This window comes from Ursus americanus, chromosome 13 (genome assembly GCF_024610735.1).
Source record: "Ursus americanus isolate L20-20 chromosome 13, mUrsAme1.1.p, whole genome shotgun sequence".
NCBI classification, from domain to species: domain Eukaryota; kingdom Metazoa; phylum Chordata; class Mammalia; order Carnivora; family Ursidae; genus Ursus; species Ursus americanus.
The window spans coordinates 63,743,700-63,758,904 of NC_142139.1; the positions used below are offsets into that span (position 1 = coordinate 63,743,700).

General features: G+C 44.1%; 1 protein-coding gene across 1 annotated transcript in view; it reads left to right on the plus strand.

Moving 5' to 3' along the window:
- KIF13B (kinesin family member 13B) overlaps positions 1-15,205 on the plus strand; it is a 193,543-nt gene that overhangs the window by 167,007 nt on the left and 11,331 nt on the right. Inside the window, exon 38 of the mRNA XM_045774018.2 lies at positions 14,109-14,171. Coding sequence (XP_045629974.2) covers positions 14,109-14,171 — 63 coding nt within the window. The remainder of the gene's footprint in view (positions 1-14,108; positions 14,172-15,205) is intronic.

Here is a 15,205-nt window from a genome sequence, read left to right on the forward strand (position 1 = left end):
TTCTTCCTTATCTCATGAACACATGAAGTTCATTTTGGTCTCAGAATTTTTTGCATTTGCCTTTCCTTCTACTTGGACACTCTTTCCAAAAGTCTTTGCATGGCTACTAGGTCTCTAGTAGAGTGGTCTGCTGTTTAGAATGGCCAAAATAGGCCAGTCTAAGGAAGTAAGTTTGCATTTAGAGTGGCCTCAACCAATTACACTGAACAACAGCTTCCACCGCATCAGTACACTATTCCCATATTTAACTTTTTTAATTGAATGTTGTTATGTTTATATGTTTCTTGATTACCTCTTCTCTAGAATATAATCCTTGGAGGCAGGGGCATAGTTGATACGAAATGTATATTGGTTGACCATTGACATATAGTCGGATTATAATATTAGGTAGTTTGTCTGTATCAGTGTCATCCGGCGGTATAAAGAACTAGGTTTACAGTTTACAGGTGAGAGAATCCGATCTGAGTAGGGGCTTGCGATATCAAGACATAATTATGAACTTTCTTTCCTGGATTGATGCAAGTTTCACTAAAGAACTATTCCAAATGAGGGGAAAACTTAAGCTTATCATTAGGATTTAGTTGATCAGAGATGCTTATGTTCATCTCATTTTTATTGACAATCTCTGGTAAAGCTTAGTCTAAGAGCAATAAATGATAATTTTAAATGACATTGTCAAATAGAGGTTCCCTTACTAGGGCCACTTTAAGTACGCTTTAAGTTGTTGCCATCTGAATGGTGTTTCATCCTTGGAAATGGAGCACTGTAATGCCAATGAGATTTCAGAATAATAGCAATAAGAACAATGCTGTATTCGTTAATTTCTTTTTTTTAGTACCCCCAATTTTTTAAAATAATAGTCTTTACTATAATGCCATCCCATTCACTTGGAAATCAGATTTGATACCTAAAGTTGAGGGTCTTACTTTTTTTGGATCTGCCCTACACCTCCTGTGGAACCTGCCAGTCCTCCAGGAGAAAGATCAGTTTATTTCCAACCAGTGTTTGCCTCAGAGTTTCCTCTGCTATTACCCAGGAGTTAGAGGGAGGGGAAGAGGAGGTTTTTCTCCAGACTTAACACTATAGATTAGCCCACTGTATCTCAGAGAATAAGTGCTTCATTATTCTTTAGTTGTCCAGGTCTTGCTTCAAGTGGGGAGCCCCCAAGTATTTTCATCATCTTCGTATAACGGACTTCTACCGAAGTAGCATATGATTGTACTTTTTTTTAAAGGCCAGTGTTAGCTCGTTGTGCCTCTGGTCAGTTAGCATTCCCTTTTTTGTTTGCTTGTTTATTTGTTTGCACTTTTGGCAATGCAGTTCTTCTCTTTTATTATTACGTTGTCTATAAAAATACTGAAATAGGAAACTTTAGATTGATTTCTAAAATTTTTCATCTTTGTTTTCTTTTAATGCTCCTAGAATGTCAAGATATTTCTTGAGGAATTATTTTTAAAAATACATGTGCTTTAGCTATTATCTGCAAACTTTTTTTTTTTTTAAGATTTTATTTATTTGATAGATAGAGAGAGAGACAGCCAGCGAAGGAGGGAACACAAGCAGGGGGAATGGGAAAGGAAGAAGCAGGCTACCAGCAGAGGAGCCTGATGCGGGGCTCGATCCCAGAACCCTGGGATCAGGCCCTGAGCCAAAGGCAGATGCTTAACGACTGAGCCACCCAGGCGTCCCTATCTGCAGACTTTTTAAGGGCATAGTCTGTCTGCACTTGAGTCCAACAAAATAGTGCACATGAGAGGGCCTTAGAGGGGAGCCTGTTGTAGGCAGCTCAAGAGCACTGCTCAGGTCCCGGGGTGGCAGATCAGCGTTTCAGCTCTGCGCGCGCAGCAACCACCACCTCCAGCCACATTTCTTCCTCTTCCTACCAAAGAGCTCGTGGGAGACTTCGTTAGCTACATTATGGAAATAAAGGGACACCCCGTCCGTGGCCTTTCTTTGTGTCACCAGTCTTGTAAGCCTAAAACATACATGCTGACCAGCATTTCTAGACCACCCTGTTCACTGCCCGGCTTTGCCATAGCTCAGTGTGAGGTATCTAATCGTCTGACTTAACCAGTAGCATAAAAAATACACAAGTACTGTGAAGCTTGCTCTCTGTTTTGATTCTGTGTTTTATTTGCTGCTAGTGCTTTGTTAGTGCACTCATTTTCAGTGGCCTGTATAAATGGTCATTAAATAATCAATACCAGACTAAAAAACTGTGTGTTATAGAATAACATCAAAGAACGCAGAAAAAATGGAAATCAGTGCGTATGCCTAAAAGGAATCTGGATCAATTCTACAGTATGGGAAAGAATAAATATGATATTAATATTACGTAAGACTTAGAGATAATAAATAGATAGTAACCTTGCTGAAGACATATAATGTGTAACAGCACAAAAAAACAAAAACCCCAGAAGGTTTGAGGATCAACCGAAACAGTACGTGGTAACCAAAGAGACCATGTGTGGTAGCACATTCTTTTCTGTCTACTCCGCCCCCAACTTAATCTTTTTATCATTTGTAAAGCTATTTCTCTCCATTTCCCACCGAGAGATATTAAAACTTCTTCCTTTTTTATATTTCAGTCCCAGTTTAGTTTGGAGGCTTAAAGTCCTTCTCTGAAATAGTCACAGTAATGAAGAAACCCCCACGGGCTCACCTGAACGCCACCCTTGGCGTTATTAGACCACACTTAGATTCCTGCACTTGGTTCTGGATATGTTACTACGGGAAATCCATTGACCAATTGGATTTATTTCAGGGGATAACGTCAGAAATGATTTATGAGGAAGGATTAGAGGAGTTATTTATAGCTTGACCAAACAATGACTAAGAGAGCTGACCGTATAAGCATTCAAGGGATGGCAGCACCAAGGCGGGGTAAGGGCGGCTCGCTACGGCAGGGGGTGGACGGCGCGTAGAATGACAGAGATGAAATTAACAAAGAGAACGGTAGCAGCTGTGAGTAAGTAGGATGATTTAGAGATAGCCGGGTGCTCTCTTAAAAAAAAAAAAAAAACAACACTGTGGAATTTCTTTCACTTCTGTTTTAAAAAAATAAGATTTTGAGAATATAAAAATAGTCTAGGTAAGAACTGAGGAATGGGATAGGTCCTGTTCCTACCAGTCATTGCTATGTTTTCATGGTTAGGTGGAAGAGAGGCAGAAGTTGTGTAATGAAGGAAGGATTATTCTCAAAAAAGTACTTTTAATCAGTGTGTCCTTGACATTTTCAAACAAGAGTGTTCGATACCCTCCCTCATGTAGAGATACAAACATAACCATGGTGAAACTCTAAAGAAAAGATTAATGTTTATTAACTTGTTCTTTGGAGTCAGCAGGTTTGCAGATCAAGCTGCTGTTGTTTTTTGGCATTCTGTTTCAATATTTGAAAAGATCTCTATGGATCTTTCCTTGTAAGGTAGAAGTTAGCAGTTTATTCTGAAGATTTAAAAACAAGGTTCTTATATTTTACAAAGTGTTTTGGTTTGAACATATTCTTAAAGATTTATGTTTCTCATTTTTATGGAGATTTGGGGTTTTTTTTGTAATCAGTTTCTGAGTTCCAGAAATGCAAAGATATTGCACTAAGAGAGGTGGCAGCTGACAAAATTGCTGTCTTTGACCTTCTGATGCAAGTTTAGTAACTAATCTGGAAAATAATGAACTGCAATTAATGAAATCTGTACTCATATTCAAGTGTGTTTCTCAGCACATAAAATAATTGAAAGAACTTCCTGCTCTCTAATTAGTTAGATTGAATTAATTTGGCATTATAGCTTTTTTCATGTATCTAGAAGTTTGTGTTCAGATGAAGCTATTTATGTACTTCAAACTTTGGGACTCCAAATGGCGTCTTTGGTTCATCTGGAGAATTAAAGAGTTAATACTCAGATTTAATTTCCACCGTCAAAAGCACAGTCACATTTCTGGCCTATCTTTGTTGTACGGCCTGTCCTTTCTCAGTGTCCCACACTTTGCTTGGGACTGTCTGGTCAACCCCAGGGATATTTTTCTCCATTTTCAACCCTGCTTCCACCGTGGAGCATGGACAAAGGCTTGAGGGAGAGAGCAGCACCCTGCACGTCTCGGATGCTGATTGAAAAGATGCCTGTGTATTCAGTGATTCCATCTTTCGTGTCAGTGACCCTTTCGTATATAAAATGGGAAAAAACAAACCAACTACTAGTTCTTCCCTTGTGTGCAAAGATGCTGTTATAGGGCTGCTTGGGCTTGGACTCCCTTGATAAAATGAACCATATAAATGCTTACCCTTGTGTCATCATCACCAAGGGTTCGTCACCATAACTAACCAAAATAAGAAAAAAGGGTTTACATCTGGTCTTCCAGCCTTCAGTGTTCCTTAGCTGTTTGGGTTCTTTAAAGAATGATGTGTATGAGCATTTTTTCCCTGTAATTTAATAAGTAGCACACATAATAAATATATTTGGACAGGTTATGCTACATTCACTTGTAGGCAAGTCTGCACAGGCTTTCTGGAGTACAGCCTTTTTTTTTTTTTTAATTCAAGGCAAATGATTTCCATTCAGTTGCTTTAGGAATGAATTGTTAGACACTTTTAATACTGTTAGTTTTCCAAAATCATAATGTTTTGCCATCTGTCTTTGCTCCAGAAATGTATAGACATACCGTATTGACAGATACTGAGTTGATAAGGTTGTCTTCGCAATCAGGTATGGTAGTTGATCTGAAAAATAGTGAAAATGAGAGTTTCTGAGGCAGTACAGCAGTTGAAGAGACCTTAGTCTGCCGGTCATTTTTCAGAAATTGTCATTGTACACTTTTATATGAGTCTCTAGACCAGAGATTGGCCAACTTTTTTTGTTAAGAGCCATATAGTATTATTTTAGGCTTTGCAGGCCTGCCAAAACTAGCCATAGACAATACTTATAATAAATGAGTCTGGATATGTTTTAAGAAAATTTTGCTTATAACCCCCAAAATTTGAATTTCATATAATTTTTTCGTGTCACAAAGTATTCTTTTATTTTAGTAATTTGAAAATATAAAAACCTTTCTTAGCTTACCTGGTATACCAAACAGGTGACAGTCTAGATTTAGACCCCATTTTATTTTATTTATTTTTAAAGATTTTATCCATCTATTTGACAGAGAGAGAGAGAGCACAAGCAGGGGGAGCGGCAGGGAGAGGGAGAAGCAAGCTACCCGCTGAGCAGGGAGCCCAGTGCAGGGCTCCATCCTAGGACCCCGGGATCATGACCTGTGCCAAAGGCAGACGCCCAACTGACTTAGCCACCCAGCTGCCCCAGACCCTATTTTAAAAAAAAATTTTTTTTTTAAGAGAGAGTGCAGAAGTGGGGGGCGGGCAGGGAGAGGGAGAGAGAGAATCCCAAGCAGACTTCATGCCAGCACGGAGCCTGACTTGGGGCTTGATCTCAGGACCCTAAGGATCAAGTTGCTCAGGTGCCCCTAAAATTTTTAAGATTAACAAATATTCTTTTACGTAATTTAAAAGGACAAACATCCTTTGTCCTCCATAGACACTTGAAAAACTAATAACCATTATTTTGAATGAAGTGAAATTACTTCCTTTAAAAAAAAAAAAAAGTCTTTTGGGGCACCTGGGTGGCTCAGTCCGTTAACCGTCTGCCTTTGCCTTAGATGATGATCTCGAGGTCCTGAGGTTGAGCCCCAAGTTAGGCTCCCTGCTCCATGGGGAGGCTGCTTCTCCCTCCCTCCTCTCTCAAATGAATACATAAAATATTAAAAATAAAATAACATAAAAATAAAAAAAGTTTTTTAAAAAAGATTTTATTAATCTACTTGAGAAAGAGCAAGCAAGGGCGAGAGAGAGCCTGAGCATGGGGGGGAGGGGCGGAGGGAGAGAGAGAAGCAGACTCCTCACCAAGTGGGGAGCCCGATGCAGGGCTCCATCCCAGGACGCCAGGATCATGACCTGAGCCGAAGGCAGATACTTAACCAACTGAGCCACCCAGGCACCCCATAAATTGTTTTTTTCACATAAATATTTAAGTAAGTGTTAACAATTATCATGTGGAAGTTTAAAAAGTAAACTATATTCTATAAAAATAAGAAACTATATCTTTTCTACAACTCCAGAAAACTAGTATTTGAAATTTTCTACTTGTACTATCTCAGATAAGTTGAATTAACACATATATAAATAATATAGTGAAATGAGTCTGTTTTGATGATCTTACTCATCTTTACCCACTGATAAAATAGTTTACTTGTTGATAGAAGAAATGGGCCTTTCAGTTGTTTTTTATAATTAAATAGGAATATCAGTTATTAAACCCCGAGTGCCTGTTTCTGAGGAGCATAGGAACTCTATGTGTGGTTTTGCTCACACTGTGTTCCCAGTTCCTGGTACAGTCTGTGGAATATAGCAGGTGCCTGATACATGTTTGTGAAGGAGTAAATTAATAATATCTAAGGTTCTTTATTTGAAAGAAAATGGAATTAATATCCTATCCTTGCATAGCTTTGGGGCTGATAAACACAGGGAGAATCTTTTGATTTATACTTTACATCAGATATAGTTGTTGATTGTTTAAAACTGGGCTTCTGAAGTAAACCAAGCTAGAAGTATCTTGGGAGACACCAGGCAATCCAGTGATTAGGAAGAGCATGGTATTTTACAGATGTGCGTAGTGCTGACTGTGCGCCGGGCATTTACACGCACTAGCTCAGCAGCGGTGCTGACTCAGATCGGCGCTATCCAATACCAGTGTGCGAGCCCCACGCGACATTTGAAATTTTCTGGTAGGCACATTTGAAAAATAAAAAGAAATAAGTCAAATTAATTTTAGTAGTACAGTTCTCTTAGTATAGTCATAATGTTGTCATTTCAGTCTGTAATCAATAAAAAAATTACTGAAATATTTCTTTCTTTTTTTCCCTGTGAAGTTCTTGATATCAGGTGTGGTTTACATTTCTAGCCCATCTCACTTTGGATGCTAAATTTTTGTCGGAAATCCTTGATCTGCATTTGGAGTCATAAAGTTGAAAAAATAGATCCCTGTACCCAAGGTGTTCCAAACACACTTAAAGGCACATTAATTTTTAAATATTACATATTCATTAAAATTAAGTAAAAGTAGAAGATCACTTCCTCAGTCACACTAGCTGCGTGTCAAGTGCTCAGTAGCTACGCGGGGCTGGGGGCTGCCACGTTGGACAGCACCGAGTTAGGGGGTGATACTAGACTCCGATATTGAGGAAAAATGAGACTCAGCTAGATAAAGCACCTCGTCTAATGATACAGAGCCTAGTGAATGGCGTACTGTGATTTGTATTCAGAAAGCGAAGTTGAATACGTAATTGTGATATGAAGAGATTTCACTGGATCTGGTTAGAAATACTGCAAGTGATTATATTTGTAGAATGAATGAATCCAAAGTATTTGAAGGAGGAGCTGGAAATTCACTGAGTAGGACCTATTTGTATTGTCTTTTCTTGCCCATTCCTTTCTAAAAAAATTATCTATGGGGGTACCTGGGTGGCTCAGTCAGTTGAGCATCTGACTTCAGCTTGGGTCATAATCTTGGGGTCCTGCGACTTGGGTCATAATCTTGGGGTCCTGCGACCTGGCTCATGTTGGGCTCCATGGTTGGCGGGAAGTCTGCTTCCCATCGCACTGCACTCTTCTTCTGCCTCTCCCTCTGCTTGACTCCTCTCTCTCTCTCTCTCTCTCTCAAGTAAATAAATAAAATCTTTTAAGAAAAATTATCAGTGGGCAGTGGAGAATCATTGACTGCTTTATAGCAGGAGGGTGACATGGTCAAATTTGTATTTCAGAAAGCTCTTGTGACTGCAGTTTGGAGGGTAGATTTGAAGAGGATAAAACGGAAAGAACCTATTCAAGGGTATATGAAAACCTCATGAGGCATTGTAATATTGGGCAGAAAAATTAAGTCACCTTCCCATGCCTGCATTGATAGTTTGATGTCACTGACTGAAAGGGGCATGTGGCAGGTAGGATAAAAGTGTGTCTGGCAGGGACCAGCTGGTGGCCACCTGTCATCCTCTCTGGGTGGCATGGCTTAGTGAACGCACGTGAGCTGGATTACCGCCTTCCAGATGCGCAGCCCCCGAGGTGCTCTGGTTTACACGAAGTAACGACTGATGGGTCGGGTAAAATGCTGAGTTACTCATTTAAAAAAAGAAATACAATTGCCAGGTGGACAGAAGTGCTGGCATCATCATGGCTAACGCACTCTTTGCCAGATCACCCTGGAAAGCCAGAGTGTGAATCCCGAGCCTGCTCCACGAGCGGGGACCCCCTGCGGGAACCAGATCCTGCAGGCAGCAAAGTGTGTGTCTCTGGAGCAGCGCTGGGTGCTTCCTCCCGCTTTCCTCCTGTGACTTTGCAGTGCCCCTTCTTGCAGCCTAACCGCCCTGCCTCTGATTAGCATAACCTTTAAATATGTTTGTATGATTAAGTTATTGCTAAGTCTTGATCTTTAGGTAATTGTACGTGTCTGTTTTTGTCCATCGTTTATTATTTTTATCAGAACGTATTCGAAGATTAGGAAGTATTTTGTTTATATGCACTCCCCCTGCTTGGTTTTGCTTATTGTATTTTTCTCACTTCAGCCGCATAAAAACCAAAGACTGTCTCCTGGTTATTTATAGCAAAGGTAAATTGTACATCTCATATTCTTATGCTTGTTTAGGATTTTTTTACAAAGGGGACGCCTGGCTGGCTCAGTCACTAGAATGTGTGACCCTTGATCTCGGGGTTGTAAGTTCGAGCCCCACGTTGGGTATAGAGATTACTTAAAAAAATAAAATCTTAAAAAAAAAAAGATCTAGAGGATCATACTTGCTTAGGAACAACTGGAAGATGACATTTGAGAATTTATCAAATTCAGGGTACGAGGTGATTATTAGGAAAGGTTCACTTTCAGACAAGAAAAAAAATGCATCAGAAAATTCAGTGTTTTGAAACGAAGTGATTATTTTTTGCTTTAAAATATTTCTTGTCCCCTTTACCTACCCTAGTGCCCAAATTTCAGAATGTCTGTTCTTTTCCAAATTCTCTGTAACTGTACAGTTTGGCCTTCATCATGTGATTTATGTAATTAATTTGTTCATTTACGTATGGATTCATTCAGCAAATATGAAGTTACTCTTTTCTGTACGGGAATACGGAGATGAATGAGCCATAATCCCCACCTTCAGAGAGCTAACTAGGGTGACGTTACGGGTGCTGTAATATGTGTATGTCTGGGGTTGACGCGCTGAAGGCAGTTTCGGGAAGAGTAGATCAAGCTCGAGCTGAGACAGACGTGAGTCGGCGCTCCCAGGTAGAACCTGATTCCCGAGGGAAAAGGAAGAGCTCGAGGAAGGCCCCGGCAGAGCAGTGCGGTCAGTTCAGAGTGGGGTTAGCATCACAAGCGAGGAGAGGGTGCAGCGCCACAGAGAGGTGAGGGTCTTCCCGTGTTGCCAAGGTCTTAAAACTTTATGCTTTGAGGCAGAGGGGTCTGTCTCCCAGTGACTCGGATGCCTGGTTGGAATTCTGAGCTGATCTGCCCTGTTTTCTTCATTCGTGTGGCATGTGAAAACCAGAGCTAAAAAATGATGGGCTGTGATACGAGATGTGACCCTCATCTTTTCCCTGAAATCCTTCTGAGCAGCTCTCTTGCTTGGAACCCACTCATCGTCTAAGCCTCAGTGATGCTCAGCAGACAGCACGATGGCACGTTCAGCTGCTGCTTGGAAGTCGGTCCTTCTCCGTCTCTGTCACCGGCTCACTGGGCAGCCGGGATGCATGTGACCATTAGGTGAATGTCTCCGAGCCTCGGTGTCTGTAGTGTGAGATGTAGATAATTAGACTTATATTCGCTTGCCTCATGGGACTTCTCCTTAATATTTATAGCTGCAAAAGACTTTGCAGTCATTTTTATTAATAGTTGCCAGATGTGTCGTAAGGATTAATGAACTTATGATCTGAAATGTTTTGAGCTCCTGAAATAGGAGGCAACTGCCTGCACTGGGGATGTGTAAAAGAGCATTAAAATGCAAACAATACACATTTGGAAATTTGAGCTCTTAGGTGTGAAGGACAAATGGCACACTTAAGATTTCAGTACACTTTGTAGGTATTTTTGGTCTCCTTAATGAAGCCCCTGAATTCATCACAGGCTGTTGCCCAGCACACAAGGCTGGGTCCCCGTGCCCTTGCACGTGGGCCCACGTGCAGGGGCACACGCACACGGACTCGGGTCCTGCTAACGCCGCTGTGACCCTCCTCCCTGTCATCCATTCTTCCTGGGCATCATCTTTGACTCTGTGTCCCCAGCCAGTTGTGTCCAAGTGTTCGGTAGTCTCCTTCATATCTCTAGCTTTTCAGTTTCTTTTCTTCTTGCCATCCAAGTTCAGGCTCTCATTAGCTCTCCACCAAACCATTGAAGCAACTTCTTCATTGATCTCTCCAGGTTTTGTATCTCCTCCGTTTAAGGGTTAATCTTCTCCAAGCATCGCTCTTATCACCACTCATTCATTTACTTTTGATAGCTCCCCACTGTGAGTGAAAATCAACCATAAACTCACAAGGCCTCCTGCGAACGGCCCTAACCTGCTTCCCTCCCCCCGGTGCAGGTCACTCTAGATCATTCTTTCTTCCCCAAGACTTCCTGGCAGATTGAGTAGCTTTTCTGGGGGCAGAGATGGCAGTAGAGAGCACTGTGCCTTTGCCGTGTCATTCTTCATGTTGGAAGTGTCTCTCTGCCCCGGTAAAAGCCGCTCAGTCTTGAAGGCCTGTCTCAAAGTGAGATCGCCCCCGGGAGGGTATTCTAGGCCTGTTTCATTTATCATCCCTTCCTCCTCTGAATCTTCTCTGCGTTTGAAGTTTTCATTCTAGTATCTGTCATTTTCCTTGATGTTTCAGTTATTTGCATACAAGTCCTTGCCGGTCTGCTGAGAGCAAAGCCTGTGACCCTATGATCCTTGTGTTCTTCCCAGTGCCTGTTGCGATGCCTTGTGCACTGTGAGACCTAAGTCTTTGTTGAACTGAATTTGTACATTGAATCAGAGTCCCGGTTACCTTCTTCATGTAGGACAGTATTATGGAAGAATTGGAACCACGTGAAAGTAGAGAGAATACGACAGTGAGTCCCTGCGTGCTTGTCGCCTAGCTTCGGAGCCAGTCTTGGATGCCTAACCCTGCCCTCTTAGCCGGCCCCGTTCAGAGTTCTCTGCTGCAGAAGTATCCACCCGGTGCTCACTTGGCCAGAGTTGATTGCTGGCAGTCGCCACTCCTAGCTTCCCACGGAGGGAGCCCCACAAAGTTACTAGCACGTGAACCACAGAAGTAGGTGTGCTCCAAGTCCTTGCCAGTACACTCGGGACCCACTCAGACCCGATCCCATCTGATTTTCAACACTATGTTTAGCCGTTTCCGATGTGTGTCATCATCCAGTGTCCTGCTTCTCCCTTCCTCTGAATGGTGGGCTTGGGGTGGGCCTGTTTATGACACAGGTATGCTGCTTGGGGAAGAAGTGGTCATTGGGAGTGACTGACGGTGGCAGGAAACCCGTGAGGGGAGACGCGAGGTCTCAGTGTGATGGCCCGGAGCCATGACGTGGGGCCCTGGGTACCAGGAAGCCCGTGGGTTCGCTGATAGCACCGTGTCACAGGCTCGTCCCTTCACTCATGGCAGCAGGTATTTTTGTAAGCATTTACTGGAGTTTCCTAATTCCCCTGAGTCCTGGAGGAAAGTGCAAGTTATGTCTCCATGCTCTGTTCAAGAGGGCAAGAGCCCTATCATTTTAGGAGAGGCTTCTTCCTGGGTGGGTATGTTCCACCGTTGGTGGGATTTTACATGTTTATGCTCTAAGGGGGATGTTTCACCCCAATCTTGTCTGCTGATCTAACTGAGGAATGTAAGTATTTTGGAGTTTGAGCTTAAGAGACGTTTTTTCTGCCTTTACGAAGGGATATGCTGTGAACACCGTTCCATTTGTGAGGGACTTCAGATACCATGGGAGAAAGTAAATATAAAAAGAAAGACAGCAGCCCCTGTTTTCAAGGACCGGAAGGTGCAGTGAAGGAGACTTGCTTGGAAAGAACTCCACTGGCACTGTCTACCGAGTTGCCAGTAGAGCGGGAAATGCTGCGAGAGGGGAGGAGCGACGCATCGTGCGAGTGGAGGGGAGGGACTTTCCTGGTCCAGGGATCCAGGGAGAGGCTGGAAGGCCTGTGGTTCAGGCCCTCATCATGTGCTGGGGCCTTGCCCCCCACCCCCACCCCAGGTGTCCTCCCTCACTCTCTTCGTTGGCCCCTCACATTGTCTTTCTTAAACATCCCTCTGCTCCTAGCTGTCCCTGGCCCGAAGCCCCCAGTAACTCCCCAGTGTTTGCAGGGTAAAATGTACATTCCTTTAGTTTATCGTTAGGTCCTCCCATCTGTTTAGCCGTTATCTCCCACCATTTCCTACTTCGTTGTCTCTGCCTTTTCTCAAATCCCACCGCCTTTCCATAACTCAGCACAGTTCACTGCTTCTAGCTCTTTTCTCCCAAAGGCAGTCGCAAGGCATAATTGGTTATAGCGGTGCCCTTTGCTAAAACACAGTACCGTTTGCCGAAACGCAGTTATTTGGTGCTGTGAGCTCAGGCTAACCTTCTAAGTGCACCATCTTGTGGGTGCACCCAAGTGGGCTCTGGTCCCTTTAGGTAAGAGTTTGGGCTGCTCAGTAGGAAGCGGACTTCGGCCGTCCAGCCTTAGTGCCTACAGACTGTCCAGCGCATCCTGATGGCATAGAAGCCCTCATGGGGCTTGGGAGGACCTGCAGTGCTTAGGGCCAGAAGAAGGGAAATGGAAAGATAGGAAGTCTACCTCTCTCCGCAGTTTACATTAGGTAGGAGATGAGTGGTCAGCTACTTTTCCTTTTGGATCCAACAAGAGAAAAGACACTCCTGCTGTGGAAACAAACTGTGACACCCAGTTTTGACTCCTCCTGCAAGGCCGTGCTGCCAGGATGGAGCCCTCTGGGAGCCGGGCATTCTGAGGCGAGGGCCAGACTCTGGCGCTGGAACGGGGAGACCTGAGAAGGGGCCAGAGGTTGGTTGATGGAATAAAGGCCGAAGTGGTGGATTCGTGGCTTCTTCGAGAGAATCATGTCTGTTTCTGTATCCTGATGCCATTGTAAACCCAGAAGCTGCTAAAAGAATGTCTGATTTCTTCTCCTTTACAGTTACCAGCTGCTTCTTCTGACCTCCCTTCTCCTTATCCTGGTGCTAATTATTTTTTTTACTCTTTTTTTTTTAATGCCCCTCGAACCACATGTCCATAAGTAATGATGTCCTTTCCTGTGCTTTTGCTTACACAGCCGTTAATTCAGGCTCTTATCCCCTCTCATCTGCTCTGCTTCTGGAGTCTCATTGGTGATCTGCCTACCTTAGCCTTTAAATATTTTCCCAGTCACTCCGCCTTCTACTTCCAGATCCATCTTCTCAAGCTCCTGCCCTCAGGCATCTCTGGTGGTCCTCGTCCTTACCTGATTAGGATAACAAAGCCTCTCTCCATATATCTGTCCTGCTCTGTGTTAGGGCCCAGAAGTGGGCTCTAGCCAGACCGGCTTCCTTACTGCTCACTTCCTGTGACCACACTCGCCGGTCCTGCTCGGGCACCAGTTCTCCCTGGCCATCAGGGCTTGGTTTGTGTTCCACCTCCTGCCTGAAGCCTTTCCCGATCTTAACTGTTCCAGCCCTTTCTCTCAGTCCAGCAGCAGTGCCTCGCGCACTTGTATGTGCAGAACACCCCTTGACGAACACACCGTTTGTGAGTGCAGACAGGGCCTGTGAGGGTGTAAGCACGCCCTGTATGTTACTGTTCTCAGCACATTTCTGGTGTTGCCAGCTGGGGGTCAGCGGCTTGCTGTGCTCCTCCCTGCTCGCATTTCCCTGTGTGGTGTGGCACCACTAGCCCTTGGCATGCCCACTCAGCAGAGACTTGTTAGAATTCCCAAAAGTTGTAAAAGTTCACTTCGACTGGGTCCTCCTCGCGGGCTCTCCAGTCTGTTCAATGAAAACCTTTTCCGGTTATCTCTGTTCACGCCTCTCGATCCCTCACGCCCGCCTGTTCGCTTGTTTCCTCAGCCCGTGCCCCGAATCATGGTGCAGTCTGCCCTCACCGACGCCGGGACGACCAGAGCGGTGGAGGTGAGTCGGACTGGCTGGGGGCGGGGGTGGCGCCTTCGCTGGCAGCTGCCCCGCATGTGGGGGGTGGCCCCGATGCCGTAACTGTTGGTCCACACCCGTGGGTTTTTCATTTTAGCGTTCCCGTTTTGATAATTAGCTGTAATATAGGTCACTGTCTTCTCCCTCTATATTTTCCTTGTTCCACTTTTCTATTTTCAACTTGTTAATCATATGATTGCTAAACTTTTAGGTGCTTGACTGCTAATGTAGTCTGTGGCTTTAATAGCCCACTGCTAGGCAAAGGCGATTTCTATAAACAGAACAATCTCCTTATTCCAAGTGTTTGCTTAATTCTCAGTTTTACATTTCATTCTGATTCATGATATCAGCGTGAAAAGACTAATGCTAAGCTGGGGAGAAAATAGTCTCTTATGATCTCCCACAGATGAACAGCACTTCTCATCTTTTGAATAGCAAATCTATTTTCTCCCACTGTGCGTTCATTCTCTTAGGAAATGCTGTATCTCCATCGGAAAATTTTATGTATTAAAACAACAGCAGAAAAAGGTCAAATAATTTGAAAGGGAATTCAGCCCTCCACGGATCCAGTCCTTTCTGAAAGGCCCTTTCCAATGCAGAACCTCCTTGGTGTTCACGTGGCCCCCGCACGCCCCCGTGAGTGTACATTGTCTTGCTGAGGCAGGTCTGGGGCCCCGAGGCCGATGGGACAGACGGACACCAAGTGTCTTACTGGTGAGGGCGCCAGGTCTGCCGCAGCCTCTGCAGCTCACGCAGCTCTGCTGTGGGTCGTGGTGGTTGTGCAAGGCGAGGCTTTCACGGCAGCCTCTGGAAGCGTCCGTGGTGAGGGAATAAGCCAGGTCCGGGGAATCGGTTTCCACTCACATATCAACTCCAGTCAAGTGGGAGCGGCTTCCCGCCGTGCTCGCACGGAAGGAATCGGAGGCTGCGCTCGGCTCAGCAGGGAAGAACTGTGCAATCAGGGCTCGCCTTCTGCCACCTTTGTCTCTGTTGTCGCCATGGATCCGACCTCTGGT